The sequence below is a fragment of the Micromys minutus genome, assembly GCF_963924665.1.
Source record: "Micromys minutus genome assembly, chromosome: 9".
Lineage (NCBI taxonomy): Eukaryota > Metazoa > Chordata > Mammalia > Rodentia > Muridae > Micromys > Micromys minutus.
Window position 1 is genome coordinate 26,524,933 of NC_137978.1, and position 11,830 is coordinate 26,536,762.

Below are 11,830 nucleotides of genomic sequence, written 5' to 3' on the forward strand. Positions count from 1 at the left end.
AGGGGTTAACCAATCTGCAACAAGTCAAAAGTTCCTGTAGACAGGCTCGCCCATGTATGAGCAATTTGGCTCTCAGGTTCTGGGGACCCCAGTGAAGCCTCAGGTGTGATCACAGATGCAGCAGGCTAGCGCCATCTTTTCCGTCCATGCTCCTCACAGGTGCTGGGCCTAGGTTAGTTTCTCCCCACAAACATCCACAGAGTCCGTGTCCCTAAGTGTATACTACGGAAGCTGACTAGTCATCAGCTGAGGGAACATGGGGCCACTCCATATGGCTTCTCATTATGCCTTCCACGTATCCATCACTCTAACGACAACACACACTGGCATTTACTATACAACTACCCTGTTGACCACAAGGCACAATGTCAAGCAGGACTTGATGTTATTTGGAGCCAAGCTGACCCAGGAAACTCACCAAGCCTATTAAGCAGGAAACCAGGAATCTACAATGAATGTTCTCTCGAGGCCTCTACAGTCACTGAGAAATGTTTATACAACTTATATAGCTGAGCAGCTAAGAGCACTGGCTGCTCTTCCAGAGAATCTAAGTTCAGTTCCCAGCACTCACATGGCAGCTCACAACCACACCCCATCTTCTGGCCTTTCTGGGCATTGAACATCCATCGGTACAGAGACATATACACACAAAACCCTCATATATTAAAAAGAAAAAATTACGTGAACTCAGCTCAGGTTTAGATCACCTGCCATGAGGCAGGAAAGACAGGCAAGTGTAGAATCTTCAAAATTAGAAAGATGTGACAGAGATGTGGCTCAGCAATGTTCTTCATAGGTTCAAGCCCCCGAACTGGAAGAAAACAAACAAAAAACCAAGGAACAGTGTGTGCCACATGCCTGGAATAACAGTATTCTAGGGCTGGAGAGATGGCTCAGAGGTTAGGAGCACTGACTGCTCTTCCAGAGGTCCTGAGTTCAATTCCTAGCAACCACATGGTGGCTCACAACCATCTGTAAAGGGATCTGATGCCCTCTTCTGGTGTGTCTGAAGACAGCTACAGTACATTCATATGCCTAAAATAAATAAATCTTTAAAAAAACAGTACTCTAGATGCTAAGGTAAGGGAAGAGCAAGTTCAAGGCAAGGCTGGTTACACAGCAATATCTTGATTCAAAGACAAAGAAGAAAGGAAAGAGAGAGGGAGAAACACACACACACACACACACACACACACTGAGTGAGTGAGAGAGAGAGAGAGAGAGACCCCCAAACTCTAAAGGAAGTGATATTAGCTTCAGGATTTGGATGAGAAACTCAGGCATCATCTGAGACCACATGTGTGCAGAGCACAGCTGGTCCAGCACCTGTACTTTAAGAGGCAAGGAGGCACAGGTGTGGTCTGCATACAGCACCTGCCAATGTCTCACAGACAACCTCACACCAATGCAAGACTAAGACTTTATTTCCATAAAGACCACTAGAACGAGAGAGCTGGAGGCTCACCCAGGCTCCAGCACCACCGTCCCAAGGACATGAGCTCTTCAGAGGCGTCAGACCCCAGTAGGTTCTTAGTTCACACAGCACCATGCAAGTACAGAGCTAAAAACTTCCTGAAGGTCTCCGGCTGGAAATCAACAGGCCCAACAGGTTCCTGGAAGAAACAGACCATTAGGATGCTGCTACCATTCGTGGTCACTTTCTGAGAGTCACCAGTGCCTGGCGAGTCACTGTCATCTCCCCATCACCTCTGTGAACGAGGGCACTGAGGAGCTAGTGCTGCAGATAGACAGGATTCCTGGCACCCGTCGGCCAAGTCATCTGCTGACAGTGCTCTGGAGGGACGCAGATCCAGCTCCTAACCTCAAGAAGCTTTCAATCAGGTGTTTTACTGACAAGAAAATGTGACAGATCTCATCACAGAAGCAATAGGAAGAGCCCAAGGTTTGCATGTTTGCCTAACTCACTGACTTTCACACACAGAGGCTGAGTAAAATGAGCTTGGAAGAAAAAGGAGGGAGGTTTAGACAGAGCTGTGCATTCAATAGCACAGGCGAACAAATGAAGGCAAGGACCAAGGACCAAGATTAGGACCCAATTCAACAGTGGTGGGGCTCAGAAGCGGGAAACAAAACTGCAGAGGTTAAGTGAGAGCTCTGACCAACCATGAAGTTCACATTCTCGGAGAAAGACCAGGGGGAGACGGCACCAACCCCTGACTAATTGGGGTGGCTGGCAACTGTATGGGACGGAGGGTGGGCGAGGCCAGAGAAGGGTCCAGACTCCCACAGCATTTCAAGGGGAGAAACACACTGGAGGTGTGAAGGTGGAGGGAGAAACCACTAAGATGATTCAAACTTCAAAGGCCACCCAACTCCATTCAGCACATTGGCCTTGGGCTTAGTAGGTCCCACAGCACCCGTGCTCTGGCCTGTGATCCTCAGTGCTTCTCGTTACATCTTAGCCTGGGATGGCTTAGACATCGTCACTGTCTCTGAGCTGAGCCCCAAGTGTAGAAGGAACAGGATCACAGGTGAAGATCCCCACAACTGACTGGGACTTTAGTACTTCAGTGCCTTCAGGGGTGTTCAGCAGTTAACCACAAGGCAGCAATATGGTTGTGCTGTAACAGGGCCTACCAAGGCACTGAAGCAGGCAGGGGAGGAGACACGGGAACATCCTCCCACAGCAGGAACTGAAGAGAAGGGCAGGCCCATGTGAGTGTTCAGTCCCTGAATCCCCCCACCAGACCAGGCCCAATTGCAAGGAATCAGGACCCTGTTGTAACCACCAGACTGTAAGTAAGTAGACTTACCACCACCACCTTTTTCTTTATGACCGGCCGACACCAAAAGTGCCGGTAAAGGAGCTGGTCCGAGTCTGTCCATACCAAATTCTTGATGCCCTCACTAGAAGCCAGATCTGTGGTGTTCAACTGCAACACCAGGAACTGGAAGACACGGCCATCAGTGCCCACGCTCTGCACGACTATAGGCTGCTCCAAGACTTGGGCTGTGTTCTAAGAGTGGACAGATAAACCATATGGAGAAATGGTGCATACCAGTCAGCCCCACTCCACCCTTTAAAACAGCCACTTGCTTCCTTTTTTATGGCTTCACTTCACCTCCACAGTCCGCACCCCAGCCTCTCCTGACCCAGACAGGCTTTTCCTCACCCACCTCAGCATCTCCTTACAACAGCCTGGCCTCCCCTCACACAGAAAAACGTTTCTTCATGCAGTTAGGATTCCCCTCACCTAGCCTGGCCTTCTCTGCCTCAAAACCTGCCCAGAAACCTACTCTGCAACTCAGTAATAACTCCCACAACTCACTGGTGATTACCGGACAAGCCTTGAAGTTCAGGCAGATGAGTTGGAAGATTAATGGTGGGAATTCCTGAAACTTCCACCTTACTTGACAAAACAAGAGTGATGTGCTTATCAAAGGCTAACCCGGAAGTTTACTATTAGACCTATCATTCAGTTCTCACTCCATCTGACAGATGACAGACTCAACATGGTAACCTGACTTGTCTCCAGGAACAGGGATGGACTGAACACGTTGCCATCGGCCTGGTATCACTGGGTACTTCTGAAAGCCCGGCTGTCTGCTCTGCAATCATCAGAGTTTCATTTGCTTACTGCAACTTGTTGTGGTGGGCCACATTCCTGGAGGATGATTTCCAGGCATGCCATAGCCAGGGCCTGTACTGATTTTATGGTAACAGTAATGACACAACAGTTATGGGAGCTCACCCAAATGCCAGGTCCCCTACCTGACTTTACTCACTACACTCGTAAATACAAGTATATTCCTGCTCCTCAGAGGAGCTGAGGTTTGGAGAGGTTTGTTCAAGGGCAGGCTGAGGCATGAGCTAAGTCAGGGAATCCTACTGTTCCAGTCTGCACCTGGTATCCCAGCATACCTGAAAGCAGAGACCTCTTCTATTCCGTTTCTTGTCTGAGTAACTCTATGGCCTGCCTTTGCACACTTCCTACCAATCCAGACTGCTACTGGCCTAAGAAGCAGGGAATTCCTAATGCAAAACTACTGATGCTTTGCTCCTCCTGGATTCACCTAACTTTAGGACTAGCTGATGGAAGTCCCAAGTGTGGGCTGCAGCAGGGCTGCTGGTCTTATAAATACCTGTTCTTAGCTGCATGAGATAAATAAAAAGTGAAGTACCTGTAAGTGTTAGCTGAGAGTCTGTATTGACTCTTATCTCCCTCTACAGATCAATAAAACTGCAGGTAGTACATAAATTTCTCAGCAATTTTACCTTTTACATGGAGGCTCTTCCTATAACTGCTCAACTTCATAGCCCCAGGAATGATTTGTACCTGGAGACGGTGGGGAGGCTGCTTCTCCTCTCTATCTGGGTAGCAATTAGTCAGCATTGCTACGTAGGCCCTTCTGGCAACAGCTGGCAGACTACACTGAGCCTGGGGGCCTGGGCCATGATAAGTGGTTGCTTCCTTCCTCTGCCTAAACCGGGGGTAGTACATCCTTTTGAAGCCATAGGAATCCCAGATCAATCTCTGCTTTCCTACTCATTAGCTGTGGGATCATGAGTGATTTACCTAATGCTACAGAGTCCAGGAAGTATATAGGAGGAACGGGACTAGAGCCAGCTCCCCACCTTCCCACGTTAAGACATAAGAAGGCCAGAGCTGCTAATCTTTCTGGTTCTATTTCTTACCACAATGGGGATGAAAACTGGGGGGTTCTCACATTCTAGAAAGCTGCTGTACCTCTGAACAATACCTCCAGTTCACTCAGGCAACTCAGTTGTGTGATGAGGAACATAAATAAGCCTTCCTGAGACTGTCTCATCTGTAAAGTAAGGCTCATAGCACCTGCTACACAGAGTTGTTCAAAGAACAGATCATGTGAGTAGTTCTCACACTAGTATGGGGTTCACTGGAGGGCTTCTGAAAGACTGGCTGCTGAGCCCCACCTCAGAGCCCCTGATTCAGTAGGTCTGGGAAGTCTGTGTCCATCGAGCTCCCATAGGAGGCCCTAATGCCCCTCCAGAACTGTAGTTTAAGAACCACTAACACCAACAGTTTGTTAACATGTGGGATATGTCAGGTAATCAATACAGGACAGTCAATTCTACTCCCCACTCATACGGCCAACCAAGCCCAGCCCTGCCAATACCCAGTGCAGGCAGGATGGAAATCTGAATCTCCTCTCTCAGGAGGCTTTGGGACTTAGGTTCTAACTGGGACCTGGGAGAACACCAGGAGCTCTCAGAAACATGCCCTGTGTTTCCACCCCTGTATCCCAACCAGGCCTTTTCCCAATTCTGAGACAGTTCTCTTTGACAACCTTTCAGCCTCCATTCTACACCAGCTAGGGCTGGAGACTTCCTCTTAATATTAAGGACCACGACCAAGTGGTATCCTGGGTCCCTGAGCTGAGGGTGCTCTGCCTGGGCCATCTGCAAGACCTCACTTCCTAGGCCTCCTGGTAGTGCTGGAAAGGGGAGCTCTAAATGACACTCAGAGGGCCACTGTGTCTGGACAGAGCACCAGCCCCATCAGCTCCCAGAAGTCAGGCAGTACAAGTTAAGTGCAAGTGCACATTCCTGCAAGTCCCATGCCATTCTTCCTGGAAGTGGTCTTTACAGCAGGAGGCCAACCCCAGAGAAAGCGGTTCCATGGTCTTTTCCACACACATACCCCATAGAGGAGCCTGGCCTGAGCCAGGGCATTTGCAAAAGCAAACAGGAGCATCTTAGCCCTTAGCTGTTCTGGAAGAAAGCGCTGTGGCCGTAAATTGGCCTTTTCCAGGCAATACAAGGTGTGGGGATGGGGGTAAGGATAGCCCTCCCGGAATCCTGCAAGAGAACAGACAAGAATGGTGAGGAGACAGATTCACCAGTGTGCCACAGAGAATGACTCATGGGACACTAGTCACACAGCCATGTTCATAGATGGCTACTGAGGAGTTCAGACAGAAGCCAGAGGTGGCCTGTAAAACTCAGAACGCTTTCAGTGTTACTATCTGTCTCATCCCAGAATATGCTTGTCAACATGCAGCAGGTACTTCATACACACATTCTCACTCCAGCCACTCATGCTCATTCAAGTGCATGGCAACAGTGGCACTAAAACACAGAGAACTCTGGTTGCTAAGAAGGCAGAAGGCTGTGCTCTATTAGGAACAAAGGACTTGCCTCAGACCTCACAACTTCAGACATGACTGAAGTGTTCACTGTCACGTCATGAACCTCTTCTGAGTAGCTAGGAATAAATCTCTGGTGAGTTGGGAGCTTATATAATAATTGCATGGAATGGGTGAATGCGGGTGAGGAAGGAGGAAGCTGCAGAGGACGTGGACGCTCAAAGTCTCAGAAAGGAATGCGAGTTGAGAGCCAAGGCTCTCCTGCACATCCTGGTCCTCCAGGCCGCTCCACTCTGCAGCACGTGCCCACTGAACTCTGGACAGGAAGCAAGGAGAGCGCAAGTGGAGCCTGCTGCTGCCCGTAAGGAGCTAGCTCACAATCTGGAGGGGAAGCAGACGGGAAAATCGATCACATCCAAGCAGAGATGTGGCAAGAACAAGATCCGGGGTGACTCAGGGACTGTGGGAAGATAAATGAAAAGTCCCTGATCGAGGCATAAAGCTCCTCATTTCTGGGAGGAAGTAGTTCCTAACATAAACTGCAAACAATTAAGAGTTAGGAAGATTCTAGAAGGTAATACACTGTAGTGCTGACCCCCAGTACTGTTAGTGTATCTTTCCCTTTAAAAAAAAAAAAAAAAAAAAAAGACTATATAAATAAAAACATGTCCCTTTCTCTGCACTGCCTAAAATCCAAAGCTTTGCTTCGTACCTGTGTCATTTTTCTTTTCATAAACATGGCACTCTTGAAGATCAATGGTAGGAGATATGGGATAGAAAGTTTCGAGAACATGACTTCTGGTCGCTTCAACCTCCTCTCTAGAGGCAATGGTCGGCAGGGGATCCTTGGCACTCAGTATGGTACTACTAATACCTCGGACCTGAAGGAGAAGAGACTCTAAAATGGGGAAAAGAAGATTAGTCTAACTGGATCTTATTACAGCTCTCAGAGTGCGAAGCCTTCATTACCCACAAACCTCAAGTCCAGTCTGTTATAGGTTCTCTAGTTGACCAGCTTGGTTACAAAACACACACATGGCATTGGGACAGTAATTCTGAGCCCCCCAAAAGATGAGGAACCATGACATTCTTTTCTCTGGGTGTCTTCTGCTAAACCCCAAGGCTCCTGACTCCTGGGCATCCTTCATCTTCCATCAGCTCCAAGCCAGGAACCCAAAAATAGGTCAGAATTACCCTTTGCTCTCAAGGAGCCCTTTAGGCATCTAGTGTGGCTATGGAAAACACAAGCCAGATTTAGACACAGCCCTCTGCAAAGCCCAGAGCCCCTCCAGCAGGAAGCAAATCCTTTAAACTGGGCAGCTGAAGCACCTGGGAGGCAGAGGCAAGATCTCAGTGAGTTCAAGGCCAGTCAGGATTACAGAGTGAGACTGCTTCCAAACAACAACCAAGAGCATCTGAAGAAGGAGCAGGGGGTCCTCTCACGGGACCAGCGAACTCTCCATCAAGGGGCTGGACTACACATGTACGCGTTCAGCAGCAGCCTGGCCTCTGGCACTAAAAAGTCCATCTCCATCCTCACTAATGCCATCGGCTCATGATCATTAAAGCCGGCTTCAGACACTGCCACATGCTTCACTGTTTCGGTAAGAAAGCTGAAAATGAAGGCTAGCATGCAAAGGCATGAAGAAACAAACCAGGGTGCACTGAGCATGACACGGGAGAAAGAAAAGTTCTGTGAGCAGGAGCAGAGATTTTTCAAACCCAGGCAAAGAACAAAGTTCTTCTTAACTGAGTGAGAAAAGCCAGGCAGATCAGAGAGCCCGGGGTAAGTTGGATTAGTATGTATACTACATGGGAATACAGGAGGTCAGAGGAAACACACACACAGCTAACTAATCACTCAGCCTGTTGTATGTGAAAATGTCACCTGCACTATTCCCCTGGGGAAGCCAGATGCCACTACCAGACAAATGTGTTTGGAAAGACTGTTGTCAGCACCCTGAGTGTCTCTGAGTGGCACTGCCCTCTGCAGGTGCCTGGTTTCAGAAAGAGTCAAATCTCAGTGTGAAGGTAATAGATTAGGGCTGTTGTAAGATTAGAAATTGGTTTGGTGGGTGGCACGTCATTTAATTAGCAGGCAGTCTCCCAAGATATGTAAAAAGTGAATGTTACATTTGCAGACAGATACATTCTGCAGTAATTGCACCTCAAGAACAGTTTCCTAAAGCATTTCCTGTTTCCTCACACAAATGTGCCTGGACCTCTCCTAACCTTGGGTTTTAGATTCTCCCAACAGATCACTGTAGTGTGGTTTCTAATTCAATTCCCTCCACATCTCTCCTCCAGTGACAGCTCAAAATGGGGCAGTTTAATTAGAGGTAATACTTGACAAAGGGCCAACAAGTACTCTCCATTAATGAGGTGCACTAATTTCCTTAGTGGTGCCATTACCTCCGCCAGGCTGACTCCTTGCCAGAAGTCCATATGCAGAGGGGGGAGAGGAGAAAACCGGATCAAACCAATATCCCAAGTCTCACACATTCCACTGAGGGTTTCCTTGCTCCCTAATTCTATCAGTTAGAACTCCCGGACTGACACTGCCATCTAAAACACCAGCAGGCACTGCCAAGCAAACAGCCTATGCAAAAGCAAACAGGTGGGAAAGCTAGATGCCAAAAGCTCTCTGTGACAAATTTAGGGACATGGGGAGGGGTCAGCAGAACAGGTGAGACAGCTAGGGCTAGGCAGAGGCCACAGCACAGAGGGCCTGGTGTCCCATGACAAATGACAGAGCTGGGTGACTTGCTTTGTGGAACCACTCCAGCAGCTATGCTCACATGGCCGTGGAAGGGCACAGGAGTAGGAAAGGGAAACAAGGCTGCAGAGCTGGTGAGGGAGAATCAGTGTGGTCTACCATTTCCCTGGCTACAGTGTTTAGACATTCCCAAGCATACTGTGGGAACTCAACGGACATCAGCCATCTCTGGCAGAATAAAGGTTTAGATGCAGGTAAAAACAGAAATGAGAAAGATGGGCATGATGGTCACAAGTCTAAGGCCAGCCTGTGCTACGTAGCGAGACCCTATCAAGGGTGTTTCTGAACCCAGAGAGTATACAGCAGGAGCGGATGCAAGGAATGGGATCAGAGATCAGACACACAAAAGAAAAAGCAACAACAACAAAAAGCCCCAAAAGGCCTTCTGGTCTATAGGATGACTGACCTCGATTCCAGGTGGTGGCTAAGGAGCAGTTTTGGGCAGTGGTCCGCCTGGCCAGAGAAGGGTGCTTGAGAATCTGGGACTTACACAGCTGTAGGAGGCTGTCCACAATGAGTGGGCTTGGAGAGAAAAAAAAAATATGTGGAGACTTAAAGCAAAGCAACATGTAACTCCCAACACTCCTCAGGTAACTCATCTGGAAGAAACTTACCAGTAAGTCTCTCTCTTGGGGATGTCCTCAGTGGAGTGCCAGAGCCGGGCATGAGAGATGATATCCAGAACATGTTGATCTTGGTTCTCTATGTGATTCGCTGGATCATCAACAAGGCTAAGCACTTTCTTGGGAAGACCTTCGATTAACTTGCTCTTAGTAAGCCAGAGAGCCTGCTTCATACCTTTGGGACAACCAAAAAAAAAAAAAAAAAAAAAAAAAAGAGAGAGAGAGAGAGAAGACAGCTCAGGAAGGGATGTTCATGCCTGCCAGGTAGTACCACAGAGAAGAGGCTGCCTCAAGAGAGGGATGGTTTTGTTTTTGAGACATCTGAGAAATGAAACTTCCAGGCAGTGAGAGTAGCCTATGGAAGTGAGTACCTAAAACTGGAGGGCGTTCAAACGAGGCTCAAGGCAGGCTTCCCTGCTGACTCCACACGGAGAAATCAAAGGTGTGAGACTAGTTCAGCGGATGCCAGCCCTTCAAATAAAACCCCAGCTCTGTGATGGCTTTTTGCTAGCAATTTCAAGCCAGGTTGTTTCGTTCTTTAGCACATAACAAAATATGTAGTATTTAGAGCTGCCATTTACTGAATGTTGCCTCCTGTGTCATGAACTTACGTATAAGTTGGATGGGGTTCTGACATGAAGGGGGAACTTGGACAGACTGAGTTTGCTTCAAGTCGCCTATCTTTAAGGTGATACAAGAGGAGAACCTGAGCCTGTCTACCATAAATTCCGCAATCTCTCCACAACCCCAACCACTTCTCAGGCCCATATCTCACAAGTGTTTACTGTGATTTTTATCAGACCTCTCTGTACCTTGAGAAAGTGTAGGATAGAAAATACATTTTCAGACTAGAGCAATCTTAACCTCTGATCTTTTTTTTTTTAAACAGGCTTTCTCTGAATAGCCCTGGTTATCCTAGAACTCACTTTGTAGACCAGGTTGGCCTGAACTCACAGAGATCTTCCTGATTCTGCATCCCCAGGGCTGGGATTAAAGGCTTGCACCACCGCCTCCCAGTGATGCACCTCCTGGCTTCAATTGTAACTTCTGAAACACATCTGTCCACTAGGCTTCCATGATCAGGGTCACTCAAAAGGGTCATGTCTGTGAGAGCCTTCACAGCACCTGAGTTCACTGGAAATGGCTAATGGCTAGAAAACTCAGCTTGCAGGCATAGAAGTGGGTATTTTAGGAGGCTGGTTTGTGGCTGTCAATTTTTCCAAACTTCTGACTGATTCTCTTAATTTGGCTCCAAGCCTTGTTAAGTCTCTGTATTTCCTAATTATCCTTTGGAATCTCTGCTCCCACATACTTCAGTTGTTTTCGTTTTTTTAGGATCTGCCCAATCTCATCCTGATCTGCTGAGTGGACGTAGAAGTTTGAAGAATAATAATCAACTCTGGACAATAATTCCTGACACTATTCTCAAATAACAGACTGATTTTGAGGCACTACTGTGCCACCCCCACCCCCCACAGAGTGTATTATTCACTCTGTATAGATCAGGCTGGCCTCCAAATCAGGAAACAGTCTCAAGACATTTTCACCTGTTCTTAAGTGGGTAGACTTTTGGGTGCAAATCCCTTCCTTGAAAACATATCCCCAGACCTATTTAACAAAAAGACACTGACCTAGGAAAGTAACGTTGTAGACCTGCTTCACTATCCCCTCTCCTTGCATATAAACAAATCACCTCCCCTCTACAGCCATTCTCCATTGCTCCCTCTCACAAACACTGACAACTCTTGGAAGACGGATGTCACTCTGAGTCTACTTCACAGAGGAAGAAACTTCCCCAGGTTTGGGGTCACTGCTGAGCCGATAACCGGGTCTCCTCCCATTTGTCCTGCGGCCTCACCCTCAAGGAGTCGGCAACGCTGGTGGAAGATGTAGCAGGGTTCTTCCTGGTACAAAGGCTGCTCGTGGATGGGGAGCGCACGGTGGAACCGTGGGTCATTCCAGCCGCGCTCCCACGGCGGGAAAATCGGCTTAGCCAGCCACGGGACGAAGTGCTGCTTTCCCTCATAAGTAATGGGCTCCAGACCAGGAATCTCGTACACCCTGTCCAGGGGGCGAGGCTCGGGCTTCCGCGTGGAGCGCACACCCCACTCATACGCCCCGCGTTTCGGGGCCCCGTAGCCCCCGAGGCCGAGCCTCCCAGAGCCAGCTAGTGCCCGCATAGCGGGCCCGGACGCCAAGGCCATACCGACTCAGTCTCTACAACACCGCTACCTGGACGCCGCCATCTTTGCCCGTGCAGGGCCTGCTGGGAGCGAAAGGGGCGGAGCGCAATGGCGCATTTTGCGAATGACAGACACTTTACCCAATCACAATTAAAATAATC

General features: G+C 48.5%; 1 protein-coding gene across 1 annotated transcript; it reads right to left on the reverse strand.

Annotated features, from left to right (window-relative positions):
* Positions 1–1,406: 1,406 nt before the first annotated feature.
* MRPL37 (mitochondrial ribosomal protein L37) lies at positions 1,407–11,741 on the reverse strand. Its single transcript, XM_080921960.1, has 7 exons — positions 11,345–11,741; positions 9,478–9,661; positions 9,270–9,385; positions 6,800–6,985; positions 5,643–5,800; positions 2,775–2,978; positions 1,407–1,613 (listed from the first exon to the last, which is right to left on the reverse strand). The coding sequence occupies exons 1-7, from the start codon at positions 11,688–11,690 to the stop codon at positions 1,536–1,538; spliced, it is 1,272 nt and encodes a 423-aa protein (XP_080778086.1). The 5' UTR covers positions 11,691–11,741; the 3' UTR covers positions 1,407–1,535.
* Between the last annotated feature and the right edge of the window lie 89 nt (positions 11,742–11,830).